We start from the raw sequence: 23,547 nt of genomic DNA on the forward strand, positions 1-23,547 counted from the left end.
CCGTTGGAAGTAGATACGTGCACCCACGGTTTATGTTCTCACGTCTTTGGGAGCCTGAAATAGCCCCGAATGATTACGTCGAACCTGGGCTTCACAGCCACACAGACCTCAGTGCTCACCCCCGTGGGGCCACTCACCAGGTGGGGCAGGCAGACACCGCACCTGTCGGCTGGAGGAGGACGGGGACACGGAGGCGGTTTCTGTAAGAACCCCAGAGCAGACGTCTGAGGCCAAGCGCACAGTAGGTCCTCACGAGGCGTGACAAGTGTTTGCTGTTTGGGGGGCAGGAGTGCCACCGTGCTCCTGGCTGAGCCTCCTGCTCAGCAAGGCCACCCCGGTGGCCAGAGAGGCAGCAGCCCCACCCCCAGCCCTGCTGATCCCCCCCGGCCTGGGCCTCACCCACCCCCCACCCAGCACAGAGGCGCCTCTGTCCTCGGCCCACGCACGGCGGCCGCGCCATCTGAGGTCAACGAGGCCTTTCCCAGCTGCCCGCAGGCTGGGCCGGGCACCGTGGGACCCTGCCGTGAGGGAAGGGCAGCCCAGGGCCGGGGCCGGAGAAGGAGAGGGCTGTGTGCCCCGCCCTTCGCCCTGCACGCTCCCGGTGGCCCCGGAGAGGTACGGGCAGGCTAAGGTCTCTGGGGCTGGCACCTCATGGCACCGCCTCCCTGGGCAGCGGCCCCAGCGGCTGAGCCAACGCTTGAGACTGGAACCAAGAACCCCGGGTGCCCGGACATCCTCTCCCCGCCGGGACCCTCGGGGGAAGGCCCCTCATTTAGCCCGTGTCCGGCAGGCCAGGCGCGTGGCTGACCCACCTCTCACCTTACAAAGGTGAGCATCGTGTGCAGGCGCCCGGAGCCCAGGGTGTCCCCTCCCAGGCTGTCAGGGAGTCGGGGTGGGGGGGACCCAGGGGCCGCACCAGCCACTCTGGCCTTTCAGGTCTCCAGGCTGGAAAGCCCTCCCGGCTGGTGACTGCGCAGCGAAGCCGTCACGCACAGGGACGCCTGGTCCTGCGTGTCCCGGGTCCAGGGCTGCGAGATCGAGGACCGGCCCCTGCTGGCGGGAGCAGCGCCAGGCGGCCAGCGGGCTCCCTCTCCCTGCCGGTCACTGTGACTCTTGACCAGCCGTGGGCAAACTACGGCCCGCGGGCCGGATCCGGCTGTTCTATCCGGTTCTCTTGCTCTCCCCTCCGCTCCTTTACTTTGAATTTATATTAGTTCACACAAACACTCCATCCATGCTTTTGTTCCGGCCCTCCGGTCCAGTTTAAGAACCCATCGTGGCCCTCGAGTCAAAAAGTTTGCCCACCCCTGCTCTTGACCCATTCCCACCGCCTCAGTCTGGGCGACCTCGTGTGTCATCACCAAACCCCCACCCGCTGCAGAGACACAGCGGCCCAGAGCCTGAGCCACCTGATCCGGGGGCGGGTGGCAGAGCCCACTCTGCGGCTGGAGGGTGCTGGGTGCCGGGGCAGGAAGGGGTGGCGTGGGGGGTGACCCTGCCGTGGACAAGCCAGGTTCCGAAGGAGGGCTTTCCAGGCAGGTACTGAGTGGGAGTTGGGAACTTGCAGGGCCTCCGTTTCCCCACAGAAGCTCCAGGACACCCCAGGCTGGGCCTTGTGGGTGCAGTACCCACAATGGCCTCTGGAGGGCAGCAGCTGCCCGCTTTTCCCGGGAGCTGCCTGAAAGCGGCCAGGCCCCCACCCACAGGTGTCAGCCCGCAGTCGCACACGGACACACACACACACACACACACACACACACACGCAGGTGGGACTGAGGGCCCATGAGGCCCTCCCTGAGGCTGGCCAGCCTGGGCCGCACCAACTGACTCGCAGGCAGCGGGGCCTAGCTGCAGAGCAGACGCTGGGGGCACGGAAGCAAACAGGTGTGCCAGGCAGGGCTGCCCTTCAAACCCCGACTCCCAGCCCTGTGAGCCTGCGGCACCCCCTTGCCTGGCACAGAGCAGCAAGCTCTCCAGGCTGGCCACTGGGGAGGCAGGCGCCGGGAGAGGGTGGACCTGCACCCCAGGCTAGGCTGCCCCGGGGGACTGGCGTGGCCCGCGCCCTGCCCACTGCACAGGCCCGGGCTCAGCACAGGGCCGCGTCCTCCGAAAGCTCACCCCATTGCACAGCCTGTGTGGGATTCCAGTGGAATCACCTGGGCCTTTCCTGGAAAGGGGACCCGGACACAGGTCGGAGGGCGGGGCTGGAACACCCAGCACCTCTGGGGCTCGGTCCCAGGATCTCGGGTCACGCCAGTGAGTCACCCGGCACTTGCTGAGCACCAGCTGTATGCAGGGCCCCGGGCTCCGTGCTGTGAGACGGACACGTGTAAGAGCCGCAGCGGGAGGAGGCTGTATTAACAGAGGTATAGTGTTCAAAAAGAAGGAGGTGCGTATGCCCCTCCTGTTGTCCTGGGGTGGTACTGGGCTCTGTTCCGATGCCCACATTTTGAGGGGGATTTTGACACGTTGTGAGGTGACGTGGAGCGACGTGCTGAGGTGATGAACAACCTGAACCCCACGTCCTATCGAGACTGACTCAAGAAGGAGGACGAAGTAACCCTCTGTCCTGGAAGGGTTCAAGCGGAGGCAGGACATGGGCTGGGTGGGGTCAGCCACTCTGCCCTGCCAGGGGTTCTTCCCACCCGATGGGGTCACTTCACCCCTTTGCTTGAACCCCCAGTTGTGGGCTGTCGGAGCCTCTGTGCAGGGCACACCCTGGACAAGTCCTGGAGAGGCCGGGCTTGGAGTCCGGGCGTGGGATCCTCGGTGTATAAGGGGGTGAGGGTACCCAGACCACAGCCCCAGGCAAGGTGCTCTGGGCGCCTGCCCGCACCCGCCCTCTGCAAGGAATCCAGCAGGGGGCGCCCTTGCGGCCGCAGCGGGGTTCAGCCAAGGTCAGATTCTCCGGGGCTGGTTACTTCTGGGGCTTCCTGGAGGAGGGAGCCGGGGAGCCGGGCCTGGGAGAGGGGGTGCTGTTTAGGTGGCAGCGGGGGAGGCGATCCAGCAGGCGCGGGAGGCGGGGCGCAGGCCTCCGCGGCGCCCGGGTGGACTCCGGCCCTAACTCGGGAGGCGCCCTAACCCCGGAGGCCGCGGGGCCGCAGGTCACGTGAGCGCGGCGGCCAGGTGGGGCCGTGACGCAGGCGGCGCGGCCAGGTGTGCGCGTCGTCCCCTCCTGCGGGGCTGCGGGCTTCGGGCTTCGGAGCAGCGGGGACCGGCCGCCAGCGCCCACCTGCCGCCCACCTGGCCCGGCCGGGCGCCGCCTCCCGCCTCCCGCGGCCGCACAGGAAGTGGGAGGGCGGGACGGGGCGGGACCGCGGCCGGGAGAGCGCGGGCAGGACGGGAACGCAGCCCGGCGGGGCGCGGAGCCTGCGGGCTGGACCGGCCCCGCCAACGCCGCCCGCGCTGGTCGCTTTGCCCTCCGCCCCGCGGCGCAGGTGAGCCTGGGGGACAGGTGAGCCTGGGGGACAGGTGAGCCCGGGGGAGGACCGGTGAGCGAAGTGGGGGGAGGGGAGAGGAAGCCTGGGGGAGGCGGTAACCCTGGGGCGCCGTTCGTCCCCTTCGCTCTCCCCCTTACCCCCCAGCAAACTCCGTCGGGGTCCTCGGAACTCTGCGCCCCTCCCTCCGTGGTGCGTCCCATCCACCGGCTGCAGGAGGAGGCGGGGCCGAGCGCTGCACCCGAGCCCCGCTGAGCGCCTGGGGGACCTCCTCGCCCAGGTGGGAGCTCTCTCTCCCGGAGCCCCTAGACCTCAGAGCGGGCGGTTTTAGGAAGGAAGCCCCAGGGCCTTTGAACGGCCAGGAGGGACCGGGGGACCCTCTCAAGGACCAGAATCTGCGGCCCAAACCCGCTTGGGCCCAGGAGTTGCAGACCCAGCCCTACCTGAGGGCTGGGGCTGGTCCCGGGCAGGGAGGGGTCCTACCCTGCCGCTGAGATGGGGGTGTGGGGTCTGCAGGTCTCTGAGATTGGAGTGGCCCTCAGCCCTGCACCTGGCGCGGGGGTGGGTGCGGGAGGCGGGGCTGACCTTTCCCCTGCGTCCTGGGGCGAACAGCCTGAGCCCACCCAGCAGGGGGCCCCTCCAAGGCCCCAGGCCCGTGGCACCTGCGGTCCTGGCTGCAGACCTGGCACCCGGGGCACCCTGACTGCTTGGCGGCCTGGTGCTCAGTGGGGACCCGAGTTCAGAGCCCGGCTCTCTGGGAACCAAGGCAGTCGCAGAGCCGGGGCCTCCGTCTCCTGCCTGCGGATCAGGAGCTGCAGGTGCGACCGCTTACCGGCACTGGCTCAGCTGTGGTTCGCCCGCTGCCCTCCGGTGCCCGCGGCCAGAGAAGACGAGACCCCCTGTGGGCACTGCCCAGGACAGGGCCAGGGGCCGACGGCAGGCCCGCCCCGAGTCCTGGTGGAGGGAGGGTGGGAGGTGGGGGTTTCGGGGGCTCCCTGGAAGAGGTAAGGCCTTAAGTCACGGGGACAAAAGTGAGCCCCCACCCCAGCGCCCCTGGTTCCCGGGGGTCATCTCTGACCCCACGAGGAAACGGAGGCAGGGAGGGGAGGCCGCCTGCGGGTGGGGCCCACGGTCGCTGCCCTCAGGACAGGAGCCCATGTGTGGGACCGACGGGCTCAGCTGCTCACCGAGCGTCTGGGTCCCAGAACTTCGTTTCCACGTGGACGTCAGCTGCTCGTCTCGGCCCGTGGCGGCTGCGTGCTCGGGCCCCGCCGTCTGCCAGGGCACCCTCACTCCCAGCGAGAGCCCCACGCGCCTGCCGGGCAGCCGTGGGGGTCAGGACGTCAGGACAGGGCCTGCTCCCCACCGGCTTTGCTGCCCGGCGGCCTGACCCCCACAGGCCATGTTCCCTCTGCGCCTGGTCCCCTCGCCCATCCCAGCAGGACAAGACCCAGCTTCCGGAAGGGGAGGGGGCGAGGACAGAGGTGAGGTGTTTGGAGGACACCCCTCGTCACCTGTCCTGCTCCCACTGAGTCCGGGCCCTGTGGGGAGAGCGGTGTGTGCCAGCTGAGCCCGAGGCGGGAGCCAGGGGCGTGGGGTGCCTGGATCCAGGGATGGGAGCCTGGGGCAGGGACAGGTGGGCCTGGGGGCGGGCGCTGGTCAGGGACGACTGCTGGGCCTGCAGGTGTCACGGGAAGGAGGCGGCCAGAGGCTGGGTCCCGGGCTAGGCGTGGCGGGTGGGCCTTCCCCGGCCCCGTCCATGAGGGTGACTCCCCGGCGGCTCCGCTCTGTCCCCACCTCAGCGCTGAGGACATTGGTTTCAAATCACCCCTGAGTGGGGCGCCCCTGTGCCTGTAGGCCCCTCAGCATCATCCTGGCCCCCCCCTCCGTGCGGCCAGGAGCTGGGCCCTGGCTGCGGCCCCCGTGGCCACCTTGCAAGTGGAACCGTCTGCCGCCAGCTTCGTGGTTGACAAAGCGGAAGCCTGCCCCCGGATTCCGCGTCCCCAGCGTGGCGGGGCTGGGTTACCGCGCACAAGGCCGTCATTGTGGCTGAGTCTGCCTGAGCGCAGACCTGGGCCCGCAGACGGTGCCCGAGAGGCCGAGCCTCACCGGGACCTGGGGGTCGGGCAGAGGGGACGGGTGTCCCCAGGATGGAGGTCGCGTGGTGTCCGCATCCAGGGGTAGCAGGTCCCAGCCGCGGTGGGACTTGGGTGCTGGCGGCTGCGAGAGCAGGTGAGACCAGAGCCTCAGGCCCGGCCAGGAAGTGTGCCTCTCGGGGGAGGGAGGGCAGGGCCTGGGCCGGCTGGGGTCCCGGGGGCCCATGTGTCCAGGGAGCCAGAGGGGCTGGGCTGCCTGTGTGTGTGGGGGGGGGCCGGGGCAGCCTAGGACTGGCCGAGCTCCGATGCCCCTTCCCCTCCCCCCATGTGTGCTGGGGGCAGGGCAGGATGGTGAGGGGCTCAGCCACTGGGGACCCCCTCCAGCCTGCCCTCAGCAGAAACGGCAGGAGGTCACCCGCCCTGGGGCACAGGTGGCCTGAGCCCCTGACGCTGCTCTGGGGGTCCCTGCGTTGGAAGCCAGGCGCCCGCATGGGCGAGCTCTCAGCACAGGCCCCGGGGGCAGCACGGAGCCCGGCAAGTGCCCGTGGACCCGGCTCACCCGTCGGTTGGGCACTGAGCCCGATGGTGGGGACGTGCCGGCGGCTGTCCTGCGCCCGAAGGGCCCGTGCACCCGTGGGGCAGCTGCCGTCGCCTCCCTGCCGGGGCCTCTGAGCTCCCGGCCGCTTGTGGGAGCGGACACCCCCCCCCCCCCCGGTGGCGCGGGGCTTCTGCAGGCGGCTGGCTCTCAGCAGCTGCTGTCCGGATGGACGGCTGGCATTTGCCCGAGGGCGGCTGAAGGGTGGTGCTCCCGGACACCAGGCCAGGCCAGCACCAGGGAGGACACGGAGGGGAGGGTCTCTAGGTCCCACGCAGGAGAGGCTGCTGGGTAGGGACACCTCAGGGTCAGGGAGGGGTCAGAGGGTGTGCGCTCCCTGTGTGCACTCAGGTGTGGGCATGCGCACCCGGCACGGGGCCTCCCTTCAGCACCATGCCTGTCTTCCAGAAAGGGACAGCGGTGACGGGGGGACAGCGGTGACGGGGGGACAGCGGGCACGGTGACGGGGGACAGCGGGCACGGTGACGGGGGGGACAGCGGGCACGGTGACAGGGGACAGCGGGCACGGTGATGGGGGACAGCCGGGCATGGTGACATGGGGGGACAGCGGGCACGGTGACGGGGGGACAGCGGGCGCGGTGACGGGGGCACAGCGGGCACGGTGACGGGGGGACAGCGGGCGCGGTGACAGGGGGACGCAGGGGAAGGAGGATCCAGACACCCCGGGCCAGCCCAGAACAGGAAGGAGGCTGGAGGGGGCCAGGCTGTCGGGGTGCACGGGCCGATGGGTGGACCCGTGCGATCAGGATGCACAGGCAGGGACCTGGGCGGCCTGGGGAGGGGTGAGCCGCTGCGGGACAAGAGGGGGTGCTTGTCCGAGAGGGGGCCAGGCCCGCGTCCCCTCCGCCACGCACAAACCCCTCAGGTATCGCTGCGGGCGGCTGCACCTTCGTTAGAAACTGGGGGGACGCAGAAGCCCAGAGTGGCGGCCTGCGGGGGGCAGTGCGGGGGGCGGTGTGGGGGACGCCGTCTGGGGACACGCCTCCGGTGCTGTTTGAATGGAACCTGTGCCCGGGTGGCTCTGGGACAAGCTCGGCAGCAGGAAGGCGCCACCGCCTGGAGCTCCTGCAGACCCCGGTCCCGGGTCCCCGGCTGGAGGCGCCCGGCCGTGGGGGTGCCGCCTGGCCAGGCACCGAGGCCACACCCTGCAGCGGCTCGGCCGACTGGTTCCATCCGGGCACTTCCCCCAGAGCAGACTTTGCCCTCGGCTGGGAGAGGCCGTGGGTCCGGCCGGGCTCCGAGGAGGCAGAGTCGGGCCTGGGCAGGAGGCGGGAGGCGGAGGGGGACGGACAGGGCTGTGTGGGCGCTCGGGGGCACGGCCGCGCTGCCTGCCCTCAGGATGAGAGGCCTCAGCTTTGGGAGCCGCTGGCTGCCCACGCGGCGCGTTTCCCTCGGGGGCAGGCTCCCCGTGGAGGTCTGAGCCCGTCCTAGCCAGGCCCCGGGGAAGGCAGCCACGTCAACACCCAGCGGGCGCGGGGGAGGCCCGAGTGGCCGCCGCCTTCCTCTTCCGGCTGACTCAGACTGTCCCCAAGAATGCGGGGGTGGCCGCCGGCCTGGGGGTGGCAGGCTTCTCGGGCCCGGGAGGCACAGCCCGCCCCCTCCGGGGTGTGTAGCGGAGAACCGGTCCGGATGCCACACCGCGGCGGGCTGTGCTGTGGGCTAGGCCGGCCCGGTGGCCCGCTCTGCCCGCCCCGTCAGGGAGGGTCCCTGCGCCAAACTGGAACTTCCCGGGGAGCTCGCAGACCCCACGTTGGGCGGGGGTATGAGGTGGGCGCGGGCTGGGACCCGCCCCACGGAAGTGGTGCCGACAGGCCGCGTGGCGGATCCCGTCCCAGGCCTGGGGCCCAGGACCCCGCCGCCCCGCGCTGCCCAACCTGCCACCCCAGCTCGGGTTTGTCCTCAGCGTGGGCGACGCGGCAGAGGACGCGTGACGGCCTCGCAGGGCGGCCTCGGCTGCAGGCTGCTCCCGCCTGGGTCCCGCGGGCCGAGGTGCAGGGACCCTCCCTGCACGGCCCCGGGCTGTATGCGGCGCCCGGCAGTCCTGGTGGCTGTGTCCGTGCCCCGCAGCTCCCCCTCCACCCAGCTGCCCTGTGCCTGTCCCCGCAGGACCCCGCGGCCGCCCAGCATGGCCCGGCGGCGCTCGGACAGCTCCCTGGAGGAACAGCTGCTGGAAGGCCGCTTCCACTCGGAGCTGCGGCTGGACGCCCAGGGGAACCCCGAGCCCCGGCTCCCACTGGTCCGGAGCCCCCTGCAGGGCAGGAGCAATGCCGTCTTCCAGCCTGACGCCCCGGGGCCCCAGCCCACGTCCCCGGATCCCAGGGAGCCCCGCACCGTCATCCTGAGCACGCAGAGCCCCGCGGCCCTCAAGCTGGGCACCGCACAGCTGATCCCCCGCAGCCTGGCCGTGTGCAGCAAGGCCAAGGCCCCCGCGCGCCACCAGAGCTTCGGGGCGGCCGTGCTCAGCAAGGAGGCCGCCCGGCGGGAGCCCCGGCTCCTCGCAGCCCCCAGCTTCTCCCTGGACGACATGGACGTGGACACGGGCCCCGGGGGGGCGCTGTCCCGGAACCTGCGCAGCCAGTCCTATCGTGCGGCCATGAAGGGGCTGGGGACGCTGGGTGGCGAGGTGGCCCCCGTCCAGCTCAGCCCCAAGCTCCATGCGCTGGCCGAGGAGTCCGCCCAGCCTCCTGCTCGGCACTCACCCAGAAATAAGGTGGGGCCTGTGCGCCTGGACAAGGGGGGGGGGTTGGGGCTGGGGGTTGTGTCTCGGGCCCCGGGAGCCCGTGGGCAGGGGGGCAGGGGGGCGGGGGCAGGGGCAGCCCTCGCATCACCATCCCAGCTGCCACGTGGAGGCCCCTGACAGCTATTCCCTGAGCCGGGCAGCCGGGCTGTGAGCTGGCTGACGGCCCCCATCTTACAGATGAGGCAGCTGAGGCTCGGAAAGGTTGCCCAGGGCCCCACAGTGTGAGTGGCTCTCAGACACAGCGGGGCAGTCTGGGGCGGGACCAGCCCCGAGGGGGAGCCGGCCCGTCTCAAGGGCAGGGTTCAGGGATGGCTTTGCGGCCACTGGCCTGGGCTCAATGTGGGGGCGGGGGGGGGGGGGGCGGGCATGCCTCCAGCTCAGGAGCAGTCTGCCGCCCTCTGCACACACGGGGAGCCCCCTTTCCTGCCCGACAGCCATGTGGCCTCTGCATTCTGGGGAGCACGGGACAGGCCCAGGGCCGGCCAGGCAGGCACCTCACCGGGACCTCTGTGCCCATGGTTGCCATCCGACAGCCTCCCAGCTTGGGGCTCCCGCCCAGACTGTGGGAAGACAGGCCCCCAGGGTGCAGATGGGCCAGGCGAGGAGGCCATAGCCACTGTCCTGGGTTTAAAGATGCCCCGGCCGGGGGTGGGCGCTGCCCGCCACTGACCTCCCTGAGAAGCCGGGGCCCCAGGCACTGCCTTGGGGCCTCAGCATCCACCCGTCGGGGCCAGGTCTGCAGGGCCCAGTCGGTCCTTCTGTTGATTCACGGGTTCTGGGCAGGGGGCTGAGGGGGTCCCAGCGGTCAGGCCCAGGAGTGCTCCTGGGCAGCGGGGATGCTCAGGGACCCAGGGGGGCACAGGGCAGGGACTCCCTGGGAGGACAGGGCCCGGGGGCTCAGAAGGGGAGGGTTAAAGCAGAGGCACGGACGAAGGGCGGGTGCCGGGTGGAGGAGGGGCCGAGGCAGCAGCCTGTGCCCAGCCTGGAGGCGGGAGGGGTGAGGGCACTGGGGGGACGAGGCGGGGAGGGCGGGCGCGCAGGACCAGGTGCAGCTGGCAGCGCCACACATTCCAGACCAGCACGGGGAGATGCAGGCCCCCACTCGTTAGGAGAGCCAGCTCCCACACCTGGAACTGGCACCTGTGCGGTCGGGGGACAGTGGTGTATCCAGCCAGGAAGGCAGGCTCTGAACTGCAGCTGGTGGGCCGGGGTGTGGTCCCCTCCCCCCCCCCCCCCCCCCCCCCCCCGCCGGCTCACCTCGCAGCCCTGCATCTGCTGCCGGGCCTCCAGGGTGCGGGGCCAGATGCTCACCCTCCTCTTCCTGCCACCTCGGGCCACCCGCTCCCTCCCTCCCAGTGTCCCCCTCGGCCTTCTCCTAACCGCACTTGTCCTGCCTCGGGCTTCCCCAAGTGGGAACGCCCCACTTTCCTGAGCACCCCTCTTCACTAGGTCAATCCTGCCTCCACCTCCAGGCAGTCCTCCTGGATCTGCCCAGATTTCAGTCTCCTGCCCTGGCCTCCTCTGGGCGGCCCGCCTCCCTCGGGAGCAGCGTCTGTGGAGCGGCTTCTGTGTGCTCGGCAGAGCCCGCTCCTGCCGGGCCCGGTGTCGCACGGAGCCCTGCGGTCTGAGCCCCGGGCGGAGGAGCCGCTGCGGGCCCGCACCTACCCCGCCTCCCTCTGACCGCTGCTGTTTCTGTGTCCCGTTTGCACAGAAGACGCTGGGGCGGAAGCGTGCGCACAAAGGCTCCTTCAAGGACGGTGAGTGTGGCCGGGGAGCTGCCGCGGGCGGGCCGGACCCGGTGAGACTGGGCTCGCTGGGGGAAGGGGAGGGGGTCTGCAGGGGTTCCTCTGGGGACCAGAGGTCCTCGTGGCCACCTGGCCATGTAGTGCTGATGGGTCTAGAAAGGCCGAGAAGTTTCCCGTGGACTCCCTTCTGCACCATCCCGGGGGCAGGAGACAGACAGCCCCCACACTCACCCCAGGCGACAACTGTCCAGCACCTCGTGTGTGTGTTGGGGGGCCTGTGGTAGCCACAGGGGGACCGAGGCGCCACGGAGAGACACGCCTGCTGGGCTGTGTTGCAGTCGGCTCTGTTGCTGCGCCTTGGCAGGGCGGGGGGGTGCTCAGGGCAGTGCCATCCGCCTGCTGAGAGGTGGGTGCCAACAGGGCCCCATGGGGAGGGGGAGAGGAAGTGCCAGCCCAGCCAGGATGGAGCACCCGCTGGGCATGAGGGGTGGGGCCAGCGAGGCCAGGAAGGGCTTGGGCCTGGGTGCCAGGCCTGGGCTTCTGAGGACACAGGGGCCCAGCTCGTATGGGTCCACCCTCCCTGCCAGCCCCGACCTCTGTGGGCGGACACAGGCCGGAGTGGGGAGGCGTCAGGACCCGGCTCTGCCCCAGGCCCCAGGGTGAGGCGTGGAGGGGTGGGTGGGGGCCCTCGGTGCCCTGAGTGGCGGGCCGGGCCGTTCCAGGGCCTGCAGTGTGTGAGCAGGACGCAGCCCTGGTCTGAGGGCTCTGGGCCAGCCCCCCAAGGCCTCTGCAGCACCCTCCACCTCCCCCCACTATGTGCTCTGATTTGTCAGCTCCGTTGGTCTGAAGGTGCCACATTCTGCACCGGGCGCCACCCTGCCTGCCAGCTCAGGGGAGCCGGCTCCAGGGGCGCTGATGTTCTCAGGGGCTCCTTGGGACTCGGCCTGTGGGTTCTGGGGGGACCAGGCCCGCTCCCGGCCCCCGGGCCCCCGCGTGATGTGCCCCCTCTCCCCAGACCCCCGGTTCTACCAGGAGATCCGGGAGCGGGGCCTGACCACCAGCCAGGAGTCCGACGATGACCTGCTGGACGAGCCGGGCAGCCCCGAGGCAGCGCGGACGGTGGGCACCCCCATCGTGGTCAAGAGCTTCCGGGCCCCCCAGGTCACCTGGAGCCAGCTCCCCGAGGTAGGCCGGCTGCTGGGGCAGCCCTTCCCCAGCCGTGGGCGGTCAGTCCTGGGGCCCCTCTTCCCGCCCCCCCACCCCTGTGGTCCTCTGAGCGGCCCTCCCTGCGCGGCCCCTGTGGTCTCAGGTGGGGGCGGGGGCGGGGCAGGTGCCGTCAGGTGTGTGACGGGCGTCCCAGGCCAGCCCTGTGCTCTGCTTCCTGCTCAGCCTGGCCTTCGGGGAGCTGTGGGTACCAGGGACCCCTCCTGCCAGCACCCTGCCCCCAGGAAAGTGCCAGGAGGTCCCCTGAGGAGGCAGGAGGGGGTGGGGTGGGGGCCGGGCCTCGGCTCCCACAGAGCCCCGTGCCACCGCCGAGCCACCACGCCACCTGCAGGGATGTGGGGACTCGTTAGAGCACAGGATGGGGGCCGGGCTCTGAGCACGTGCCGGGGAGCGGCTGTCACCCCCAAGGCCCAGTCGGCCACGGGCAGACTCCTGACCCTTCCCCGGAGCCCCGGGAGGGAGCTGGGCGGCAGCTGTGGGCGCGGCGGGCGGTGGGGCGGGCACGCGGCGTCCCCTCTGCCTGCGGTACCGGGCTCTTGGCCTGCACCCAAAGGGCTGAGAGCTGAGGCTGTGGGACCCCAGCTGGGAGAGCGCAGGCTGGGGTGAGGGTAGGCGGATGGGAAGCGGGAAATGCGTGCCCACCTGCCGGTGCCAGCTGCGTGCCTGGGGCCAGGCACGTGACCCCCGCGTCCTGTGGCGTTCAGGACCCTGCAGCCTCCACATACGGCGGGGTTTCTGACCCCACCCCCTGCGCTGGGTCTCGGCCCAGCCTGGGCTAGAGGAAGAGGCGTGGGGTTTGCCCCCCCATTCTCCCCCCGCCCCCCGCATAGGCCTAGGACACGGCCTCTGCCCAGCCGAGTGGGAGGAGCAGGAATGGGGTGGCTCTGGGTCCTACAGAGGGGGTGCCCTCAGGCAGAGGCACAGCCCAGCCTGTCCCGACGGGCACGCTGTGGCTGAGAGCCACCCTCCACCAGGGCAGCCTGGAGGCCACGGCCCCGACAGGGCAGGGAGCCGAGTGGGGCGCCTGCTGGAGCAGTGTCACCCCCAACCTCCTGGGCAGGGCGCTGACTCAGGGCCCAGGCCCCCCAGCTTTCCAGGTGGCCCTGCCCTCTGCACCCGCCCCTGCAGGGGTGCAGGGCCCACCCAGGGACGTGTCCCTGGAGAGGAGAGACGCAGGTGACGGGATCAGGCAGGGACGGGCCAGCTCGGCGGTCCCACTGCACTGAGCCTGGGAGAGTGGCTCGCCCGGCCACCCTGGCTCCGCCCTCTCCAGGCGTCCCTGGCGTCCATGGTGGCCCCGGCCTGGCAGGGAGGACTCGGGACACGTGGCCCCTGACCCCAGGCCTGTGCCCCGCAGGTGGTGGAGTCCGGCATCCTGGACACGCTGCCGGCCGAGGAGCGCAAGAGGCAGGAGGTGAGTGGCTCGTGGGGGTGCAGCCCTGTGTCCCAGCCCCGCCGTGCATGGGGACAGCGGCCGTGGTGACATCGCCCGCCTGCCCGCCCCACCCCCCGCCACCTCCTGGGCCAGACACCAGGGCCATGGCTGATGCCCTTGGCGGGTGGGGCAGCGGCTGGAGCAGCTACGGCTTCCCCTTGCCCAGTGTCACCGCTCCTATTTGGCCGAGCCAGAGCGCAGACCCAGGAGTTGGGGTCCCATCCCCCCGGCTGCACGCTCATCCCACCAGGGCTGGTCGGGGCGGCTCAGCCCCGGCCTGTCGCCGCACCCCGACGGTCCCCGCCGCTGAGTGCTCGTCTCAGACGCGCCTTGGCCAGCCCGCTTGTGAGCCTGTGTGTCCAGGCGGCCCTGGGGGGCGCCTCCTCAAACCGCTCTCCGGCTCCCCCTCCAGGCCATCTTCGAGATCCTCACGTCCGAGTTCTCCTACCAGCACAGCCTGGGCATCCTGGTGGCCGAGTTCCTGCAGTCCCGGGAGCTGCGGGCCACCATGACCCAGACAGAGCACCACCACCTCTTCTCCAACATCCTGGACGTGCAGGGCGCCAGCCAGAAGTGAGCCGCATGCACCCCCTACCACCACCCCACCCCCTCACAACCCACCCCCACCCCCTCACAACCCACCCCCACCCCCTCACAACCACCCCCACCCCCTCACAACCACCCCCACCCCCTCACAGCCCACCCCCACCCCCTCACAGCCACCCCCTCCCCCTCACAACCACCCCCTCCCCCTCACAACCACCCCCTCCCCCTCACAACCACCCCCACCCCCTCACAGCCCACCCCCACCCCCTCACAACCACCCCCACCCCCTCACAGCCCACCCCCACCCCCTCACAACCACCCCCACCCCCTCACAGCCCACCCCCACCCCCTCACAGCCCACCCCACCCCCTCACAGCCCACCCCCACCCCCTCACAACCCACCGCCTTCCCCCTCACAGCCCACCCCCTCCCCCTCACAACCCACCCCCACCCCCTACAACCCACCCCCACCCTCTCACAACCCACCCCTACCCCCTACAACCCACCCCCACCCCCTCACAACCACCCCCACCCCCTCACAGCCCACCCCACCCCCTCACACCACCCCCACCCCCTCACACCACCCCCACCCCCTCACAACCCACCCCCTCCCCCTCACAACCACCCCCACCCCCTCACAACCACCCCCAACCCCTCACAGCCCACCCCACCCCCTCACAACCCACCCCCTCCCCCTCACAACCACCCCCACCCCCTCACAACCCACCCCCACCCCCTCACAGCCCACCACCCACCGCATGCCCGGAGGACACCCCCCCACCTCGGGCTGGGGCCGCTGGCCTGGGCGTGGGCCGTGGCAGCAGGTCCTGGCGAGGGTGGGAGGGCGGCTCCCGGAGGCCCCTGGTCTGGGTCTCTGGGGAGGGGGGGGGAGGGCAGCGGTGAGCTGGGAGGGTGAGAGTGGCCGGGGGAGAGCTGAACACAGACTGTGGGTGTCCTGGGCCCCCTGCCCCCAGTCCCCTGAGGTTCGAGAGGGGGACATCTCCCATGGGACATGGCTCTGTCCAGCGACAGGCACGTTCCCACCAGGGCACCAGGCCCAGAGGGCTGCCTGGCCAGGCGTGAGGCTCCACAGGGCGAGATGGGGGGGCCTCTCGCTGCACCGGGTCATGTTCCTCCCGGGGTGTCTGGTGCCCGGCCCAGGGCTCTGGTTGCAGGTCAGGAGGTGGAGGTGGGGCTGGGCCTGCAGCTGCGGGCCTGCGTGGGGCTGTGTGTGTGCGTGACCATGTGCACACGTGGGTACACACATATGGGAGCAGGTATGTGTGCATGTGTGTGCGTGCATGTATGTGTGCGTATATGTGGGGTAGCAGCTGTTTGCATGTGTGTGTGTGTGTGTGTGTGTGTGCGCGCGCACACACACATGGGGGCAGCAGTTGTGTGTTTACTCCTGTGGCGGGCACAGTCCAGGCATGCACTGCGGCCATTCACACGGCCTCCCCAGGGATCGGCTACTTTGGGTCAGTGGCTCAGGCCGTCTCAGACCTCCCAGCCCCTTCTCAGAACCCGCCAGAATGCCCACAGGGGGTGCTGGCCAGCACGCCTGCCTGGGGCTGGGTGTGGGGTCCCCGTCTCTCCTGACACACTGCCATTTGCCGGGCTGCCCGTCAGCCTCAGGACGTTCCGCGGAAAGAGATCTTGGTCCCTGTGGGCAGGAGGGCCGGCCGGGCCTGTGACGGGGGCCTGAGGGACCCCGGCCGAGGCCCCTTCCCCTCCCTGCCCCCCTCACTGGCCTCGCCAGGGTAACCAGAGCCGGGCCCCGTCTTCCGGGGGCCCATAGGTTGGTGGGAGGCCCATTTCCCTCCCGGTGGTGCCCTGGCCGCAGGTCCTGGGTGGGGCTCACTCGCCCCACCTCACTGTCTGGGTACCAGCTTCCCCGCTCCCCCCATGGGTGAGCCGTAAGGGCTGCGGCCCCGGCTGGTTACTCTTCAATGAGGGGTGCAGGCCACCTGAGGTCGCCGTGTGGGTCTGAGCCAGGGGTGGGCAAACTTTTTGACTCGAGGGCCACAATGGGTTCTTAAACTGGACCGGAGGGCCGGAACAAAAGCATGGATGGAGTGTTTGTATGAACTAATATAAATTCAAAGTAAAGGAGCGGAGGGGAGAACAAGAGAACCCTCCGCTCTTTCGGCTCTGCGGGCCGGATAGAACAGCCGAACGGGCCGGATCCGGCCCGCGGGCCGTAGTTTGCCCACGGCTGACTGGGACTCTGCCCTCTGCCCTCGGAGGTCAACCAGCATCTTATCTCCACGCGGGACTGTTCCGGGCCGTCCCAGCGCAGCGGGACTGAAAGAGACGCTGGCATGGGTGTGGCCTCGGCCCGGCCCCAGGAGGGACTTCTCGGGACAGAGCCCTGGGGTGGGAGGGGTGGGGCCTGGGGTGCGGCAGCTGCCGGCGGTCAGGGTGCGCTGGAGGCTGCAGCCGGAGTCTGTGTGACCTGCCGGGCCCAGCCCAGGGCTGCGGCTGCCTGTGGGAGCAGAGCCTGGGCCAGGCCCGCCCCACGCTGGCTCGGACATCCTCGCCCCCTGCAAGGCCTGGGTGCACTGAGCCTCGGGACCCCCAGGAGGATCGGGGTGGTGCCTGCCACCTCCGGGGAGTCTGCCCGGAGGCACGGCTCTGAGCTGGGTGGGGGGTGCTGGGCTCGAGGCAGGTCCTGGCGCCTCTAACCAAGTCCCCGGGAGTCGATCAGAGTGGGGTTCTGTCCTGCCGCCAGCATCCCTCGGGGCCGCACCTCCTGCCCGAGCCTGAGGGGCGTGGCCTTGGGTTTGGCCCGGGGTCTGTGCCCAGTCATTGCACATTCCAGGAGCGGATCTCCCTGGGTTTTCCTGGGCCAGTGGGGTCCCGTCCACGGGCATGCTGCCCTGGAGCTGAGCGGGGCACGTGTGTGTGTTTGTGTATATGTCTGTGTGTACACGTGTGTGTGGTGTTTGCATGTGTGTGTACATGTGTGCCTGTGTGTGCATGTTTGCATGTGTGTGTCTCCATGCGTGTGTTTGTGTGTGTGGTGTTTGCATGTGTGTGCATGTGTGCCTGTTTGAGTGTGTCCATGTGTGTGCATGTTTGCATGTGTGTGCTTGTATGTGTGTGTGTGCTCACACATGTGTGTGTGTTTGTATGTGTGTGTTTGTGTGTGTGTGTGTGCTCACACACGTGGCGTGGCGGTCAGCCTTGGTCCTCGCCCGCCGCAGGTTCTTCGAGGACCTGGAGCGGCGGCACAAGGCGCAGGTGTGCGTGGAGGACATCAGCGACATCCTGGCGGAGCACGCGGAGCGGCACTTCCACCCCTACGTGGCCTACTGCTCCAACGAGGTCTACCAGCAGCGCGCCCTGCAGAAGCTCACGTGAGCGGCGCGGGGGTCTGGCGGGGGCACGGCCTGCTCGCCGCCTGGCGTCCGGGTTCTGACCCACCTCCGCCTGCTCCCTGCAGAAGCAGCAACGCCGCCTTCCGAGACGCCCTCCGGGAGATCGAGCGGCGGCCGGCGTGCGGCGGCCTGCCCATGATCTCCTTCCTCATCCTCCCCATGCAGAGGGTCACCCGGCTGCCCCTCCTGACCGACGTGAGCACCAGCCTGGGCCCGGCGGGGGGCGGCGGCGCCGGGGCTCCCGGGTCTCACGCTCGGACCCGGCGTTGCTCCCTCGGGACCTCCTCCTCCACCCGTCACCTGTGTGACGTGACCGTTATGAGGAGAGTGAGAAGAGCTTTGGGGGACGTGGTCCCGGCATCGTCTCCGTCACCCGTAGAACGGTCTCTGCCAGGACCTGGTCCTGCACTGACGTGACGGGCACGTGGATGCGTCTTACCCCGCGTCACCCAGACCCCTGCCGGCGTTGGTCCCGGGCCATCGGCGCCTCCTGCTTGGCACCCCTCTGCCAGTTGTCCCGGGCGCAGGGAGGGGGCTCGGAGGGGCTCCCCGGAGTGGCTTGCATCTCTGAGATGTTGGCTCAAGGGGCAGAGGGGCATGTGAAGGGTGAAAGACACACGCATGCACATGCATGCACATGTGAACACACACGTGGCAGGAGCCCAGCTCTGCTCCTGAGGCAGCGTGTGGCCCTGTGCCAGGTGGTCACCTGTCCAAGCCAGATGGACATCGCCTCCCGGGCATTCTGGGGAGAGTAGGAGCAGAGGCTGTGGGGCCGCCCTGGCTGGACGAAGGTTGCCAGGATGGAAAGGAGCGGGTCCTGGGGACACTCACTCCAGGTCCCCCCAACCAGCCTGGCCTGGCTGAGCCATTCGGGCGCTGTGTCCCCCAGGGGGGCCTGGCAGGAGCCCCCGACCTCCCTGGCCCCAGGAGGGTGCCCGGTGCTCTCACACCTGCTGTCTCCCCTGCAGACACTCTGCCTCAAGACCCAGGGCCACCCCGAGAGGTACAAGGCCGCCAGCCGCGCGTTCAAAGCCATGAACAAGGTGAGCGGGGACCCCCACCCCCGAGGGCCTGGCAGGACGCGTTTGAAGATCGTGCGCCCCAAGCTTTCCGTGGTACCAGTGGGGAAACGGAGGCCTGGCGGGAGCGGAGCTCGCACACAGCCGTCGAGCTCCGGGCAAGGCAGGGCTAGGACAGCCAGGAGGGCGGCGACCGGGGCCGAGGGGCCTGCAGCCCAGCCCACCGGCCCTGCCCACGCCCTGCAGCTGGTGAAGCAGTGCAATGAGGGGGCCCACAAGATGGAGCGCATGGAGCAGATGTACACGCTGCAGACACAGCTGGACTTCGGCAAGGTCAAGGTAGGCAGCCCCAGAGGGCGCCCTGCTGTGCCCCGCCATGCCCGCCGGCCCAGCTAGCCCTGCCCTGTCCCAGCTCCCAGACCACTGCCCACCGGTGGAGCCCTCCCGGGCGCAAGGGGGCACTCGGCAGGCGCAGCGAGCCCGAGGCCCGGCGGGGGCCTGGCTCAGAGCAGCCGACTGGATGGCCCTTCGCTTGCGGCCGGGATGCATCTCCTGGGCAGCCCTGGGGTCGGTCCCCACCGGCAGCTGCAGGCCTGGCCTGCCCGGGACCAGGGCTTGACGTCTGTCTGTCTGTCTGTCTGTCCCCCAGTCCCTCCCGCTGATCTCCGCCTCCCGCTGGCTGCTGAAGCGCGGGGAGCTGTTCGTGGTGGAAGAGACCGGGCTGTTCCGGAAACTCGCCAGCCGGCCCACGTGCCACCTGTTCCTGTTCAACGACGTGCTGGTGGTCACCAAGAAGAAGAGGTGGGCCCCACCCCCCGCGGGGGCCGGCCGTGCGCCGTGGGCGGGCTGCAGCCTTAGGGCCAAGGGTGGGCTGGAGGCTGGGAGGTCGCAGGGGGAGCCGGCCTCAGAGTGGGGGGCACACTCAGGACCCTGCCCAGCCAGTCTGCCCAGGGCAGCGGCCCGGGTCCCCTCCACGAGGACACGTGCAGCTCCAGGGGGTGTTCAGCGCCCCCCCACCCCCCCACAGGGGCCCAGGCGCCATGGCTCTGGCTGTGTGGCTCTGGCTTCCACTGGCAGACGTGGGCCTGCCCGCCCAGCCACCAGGACCCTTGCGGCCGCTGTTCTCCGGGCGGCGGGCTAGGGGGGCCAGCTAGAGCGCGCCCTCCTGTTGGACCCCAGCCGCTGTGGGACCTGGTGGCCGGAGGGGAACGGCTGCCCGCAGACCCCCGCACCTCACCCGCTCCCTCCCGCAGCGAGGACAGCTTCGTGGTCCAGGACTACGCCCACGTGGACCACCTCCAGGTCCAGAAGGTGGAGGCCACGGAGCTCCCCCTGCCCGGCGGCGGCAACCGCAGCTCGTCGGTGCCGCACCCCTTCCAGGTGACGCTGCTGCACAACAGCGAGGGCCGCCAGGAGAGGATCCTGCTGTCCTCGGACTCCGCGTACGTCCGGGAGGGCGCCCTGGGGGAGGGGGCCCTGCGTGACCCATGAGGATGGGGTTCCTGCCACCCCCATCCCTGACCGCTGCTCTGGGCGGGCACACGCCAGGTGCAGGGACAGCCTTGTCCTCACGGGGTTCACGTTCCCGGGAGGGGGCACCCCAGCCACAAGACAAGCAGCCGAGGGGTGAGGGGTGAGACAGACAGGAGAGGGAGCAGGGGGTGGGGCTGGGGAGGAAGCCTCAGGCACAGGGCTCTGTGGGGAGCGAGGCTCGGGGCTCCGGCAGAGGCACAGCCGTGCAAAGGCCCTGGGGCAGAGGCCGTGGCAGGGAGCAGCCGGAGGACAGCAGGGCTGGAACAGGCAGGGACTCAGTACATGCGCGGGGGGGGGGGGGGGGGGGGGAGCCCAGCAGACGGTCCGCGCTCCCTCGGGCTCGCTCCCCCTCCGGGCGGGAAGCTGAGGCTCCTGTCAAACAGCAACTCCCAAGAGGCAGGGGTGGCAGAGCCCGGTGCAGGGGGAGGGGGCGCGGGGGGGGCGGCCTGGATGCCGAGGTGGCCGCTGCCCCTGGCTCGGACCCGGGCAGGTGTGGCTCAGGCTCAGAGCTCCTTCCCAGACTCTGTGACCTCCCAGGCTTCGGCCCCCGGGCAGTGGGGTGGGGAGGCCCCGGGGGGAAGCCCGCTCACAGCTCCTGGCTCCTGACCAGGCTCGTGGAAGGGTGTCAGGCAGCCTGTGTCTCCACCGCCTGCCCCACCTCCAGGGCGTTGGGGGGGGGGGGGGCGTGACCCCCATCTTCTCTGCGCCACACTGGCGGGGGGGGGGGGGGGGGGGGGCTTGAAGCCAAAGCCACCAGGCTGGCGGATCAGCCTCGGGCCCTGCTCGCGCCCCATCCCCAGGAGTGACCGGGCCCGCTGGATCACGGCGCTGACGCACAGGGAGCAGCAGTGGCTGGGCCTGGCCAACAAGGGAGGTGAGCTGAGCGCTCACAGGAGCAGGACTCACAGCTCCTCTTCCAGCCCTGGCGGAGGGGGCGGGGGGGGGGGCGGGGGCGGGGCAGGAGGGGGAGGTCCTCGTCCATCCCACAGCCTGACCCCGGGGGAGGGGGGGTGGGGACCTGGGACCTGCCCACCAGCGGGGCCTCAGCCACACAGCCCAGCTGCCCAGCTGCCTCGGGACCTCCCTCCCTGTGGTGCCCTGAGCCCAGTAGCTGGTGGGAACAGACCCACGATCTGGAGCAAGAGGCCCACAGACCCCTTCCTCCTGCTCCGCCCCGCCCCCCAAAAGCTGGGAGCGCCCCCCTGCGGGCGGGCACTTTGACCCTGAAAGCAGCCTGTCCCGCTGCGGGGAGGGCCGGCTCTGAGGCCAGAGGAGACCTGGGCCCTGGGGGCTGTCAGGAGCCCGCTCCTCCCGGAAGGACAAGGATGGGTCGCTCACACCTGCCTCCGTCCCGCAGACCTGCCGCAGGTGGAGGTCACCAAGGCCTACTTCGCCAAGCAGGTGGACGAGATCTCGCTGCAGCAGGCGGACGTGGTGCTGATCCTGCAGCAGGAGGACGGTGAGCGGGGGCGGGGGGGGGGGGCGGGCACCGGGAGAGGAGGGGGGCGGAGCTGGGGGAGTATAGGGGGAGGGGCCCAGGCAAGCTGGACCCCGGGCAGGCGAGGGTCTGGCCACGCTGGCATGGCAGCAACCCTGGCCCCCCACCAGAGGTCACTGCTCACAGCCAGCCTGGGACCGAGGCCCGCAGCACCTCCTTGGGGCACCTGCAGACGCCCCCGGGGTGCAGGACAAAAGCTGTGTCCTGAGTGGGGGGCTCTGCGGCTGCTGGGACCCCCACAGGGGCCGGCGGAGGCAGGCAGAGCTGGTTGGAGCCCCGAGACCTTGTCAAGACCCCCTTGGAGGAGGCGGTGGGGGGCCGGGGGGGCCGAGGCCGGGCCCCTCTGAGGTGCCCAGGGCCCTGCCCTCACTGCCCACGTCTGGGTCAGGGTGGCTCTACGGCGAGAGGCTGCGGGACGGAGAGACGGGCTGGTTCCCCGAGGACTTCGTCCAGAGCATCACCAGCCACGTGGCCGTGGAGGGCAACGTACGCAGGATGGAGCGGCTGCGCGTGGAGACGGACGTGTAGCCCGCCCCCTGGTGGCCTCAGCCCACACTCCAGCCGGCGGTCATGCCAGGCCCCGGGGGCACAGTGATCATCCCAAGGTCTCCCCGAGGACCGTGCCCTGCAGCCATGGCTCCAGACAAGCTCGTGGGGCCGCACCAGCCCTGACCCCCGGCCCAGTCCCGGGGGGAGCCCAGCGGCCGTGGCCACCCCCCCCCCACCCCACAGCTCCCGCCAGCCCACCCTGCCCCGGGCACTCAGAACTGTGCCACCGGAGACGTGGAGGGACCCCGAGAACTGGGGGCAGCGTGGCTGCCTACCTCCTGCCCCCCTCGTTCCCCGTGGGCACAGGAGGCCTGGTGCCCGGGCTACCCAGCCTCCCGAGAGGAGGGGGAGGGGAGGGGACCGTGTGGCGCCGGCATGTACTGTGACCGCGCTTCCCGGGACATTAAAGAGTTCATGTGACACCTGGTTTCCACGCACACCTGAGCCGCGCCGGCCACACGAGCCCCCGGTGCCGAGGGCGGGGGGCCGGCCCGTGTGCGGTCACTGTGCTGGGTCAGTCACCCGCCTGGGCGCCTGCTCACGGTCCCTCGGGCTCATTCTTGGCCCGCGTCTGTCTGTCCAGCTGGAGTCATGGGCAAGGCCAGTGGGTCTGGGGGCGTGAGGACAGCAGAGCCTGGGAGACACCCCGGAGGGGACTTGCAGATGGGAGAGGCCGGCAGGCCGTGGGGCTGGTGGGGGGAGGGGGGAATTGTCAGCTGCCTGGCCAGGCTGAAGGACCGTCCACTCTCCCAGAAGCCCCGCCGGCCCTCCTGTGGCCTCAGCTGGCAGGGCTGCCCTTGGGTTGTCTGCCACGTCCCACGGGGCACCGGCTTCGGCATCAAAGCCAGGGGTGCGACTGACCCCTCCTGGGTGCGGTTGGGAGCCCTCTGCCCCCCGATGAGCTGGCTCAGCACAGAGCGTCCAGTCAACAAGGCCCTGGAGCCGGCTGTGGGCCCAGGAGGGAAGGGCCCCCCAGGGGGCGGACCTGGGGGAGGGTGGACCTCCGAGCCCGCCCCCTGGGCCGGGACGGTGGAGCCACTTCTTACAGACCCGCAAGGTGACCTCCGTGGCCTCCGCAGAGGGCAGAAGGCTGACCGGAGCACCAGCAGGGCCGCCCTGCACAGACGCTGCTCAGGGTGGGGTGGGGGAGGGGGCAAGGCCCGGGCTAGGAGCGGCGTGGCCTGGGGGGCCGGGTCGGTCAGGCCCTCACTTGCTGGACAGGAGGAAATGGGAGGCCTTGGTTTCCCCCCCTGGGAGCTGGGTGGACGCCCTGCTTTCCATGGAGCGCTGTGGGCACGCGGGTCCGGTGCAGGCGCGTGTGTGCGTGGTCTCAAAGCCAGTGGACAGCATCCTGTGAGCCCGGCTGCCCGTCCCCTGGACCGAGAGGGGCCACTCCTCCCGCAGACCTCCGTGTTCTCACCAGAGCCCTGGGGAGGGTGGCCAGCCGCTGCCCGGCCTGGGTTCAGTCACTGGAGGAACGTGGCTTTGGAGAGCCTGAGGCCACACCCTCAATGCCGCAGCCTGCGGGGCGGGGGGCGGGGGGACCTCCTCAGTGCCGCGGCGTTTTGTATTTCCCCCCAAACACTCCCATTTTCCCGTTTCCGAGGTCCCCGGCACACGGTTGCCTATGACATTCCGTCTTTGGTATCCCACCCTCTGCTGGGTCTGCCATCCATCTTCCTTCTGTGTGTGTTCCCTTGCTTGACGTTCAGACAATGAACCATCT

At 70.5% G+C, this 23,547-nt stretch overlaps 1 protein-coding gene across 3 annotated transcripts; it reads left to right on the forward strand.

Moving 5' to 3' along the window:
- The first annotated feature begins 3,318 nt into the window (after positions 1–3,318).
- Positions 3,319–22,242, forward strand: ARHGEF16 (Rho guanine nucleotide exchange factor 16). Of its 3 annotated transcripts, XM_080654852.1 has the most exons (16): positions 3,323–3,437; positions 3,585–3,717; positions 8,256–8,859; positions 10,601–10,646; positions 11,650–11,819; positions 13,216–13,272; positions 13,706–13,866; positions 17,046–17,198; positions 17,285–17,414; positions 18,191–18,265; positions 18,488–18,580; positions 18,891–19,042; positions 19,495–19,683; positions 20,575–20,648; positions 21,132–21,233; positions 21,661–22,242. In XM_080654852.1, exons 3-16 carry the CDS (start codon positions 8,275–8,277, stop codon positions 21,798–21,800), a joined length of 2,127 nt encoding a protein of 708 aa, XP_080510978.1. In that variant the 5' UTR covers positions 3,323–3,437; positions 3,585–3,717; positions 8,256–8,274; the 3' UTR covers positions 21,801–22,242. The 3 variants fall into 3 exon arrangements, with proteins under 3 accessions (XP_080510977.1, XP_080510978.1, XP_080510979.1); XM_080654851.1 differs by lacking the exon at positions 3,585–3,717 and having other exon boundaries at positions 3,319–3,437; XM_080654853.1 differs by lacking the exon at positions 3,585–3,717 and having other exon boundaries at positions 3,365–3,454.
- Positions 22,243–23,547: the final 1,305 nt, after the last annotated feature.

This window comes from Plecotus auritus (genome assembly GCF_963455305.1).
Source record: "Plecotus auritus genome assembly, chromosome: 2".
NCBI classification, from domain to species: domain Eukaryota; kingdom Metazoa; phylum Chordata; class Mammalia; order Chiroptera; family Vespertilionidae; genus Plecotus; species Plecotus auritus.

Bases quoted from the DNA above. Each gene is read 5' to 3' on its own strand.
- ARHGEF16 (XM_080654851.1), top strand. From the start codon at position 8,275: ATGGCCCGGCGGCGCTCGGACAGCTCCCTGGAGGAACAGCTGCTGGAA. The intron at 17,415-18,190 runs GTGAGCACCAGC...TCTCCCCTGCAG, and splicing joins GGCTGCCCCTCCTGACCGAC to ACACTCTGCCTCAAGACCCA. The intron at 18,581-18,890 runs GTAGGCAGCCCC...TCTGTCCCCCAG, and splicing joins TGGACTTCGGCAAGGTCAAG to TCCCTCCCGCTGATCTCCGC.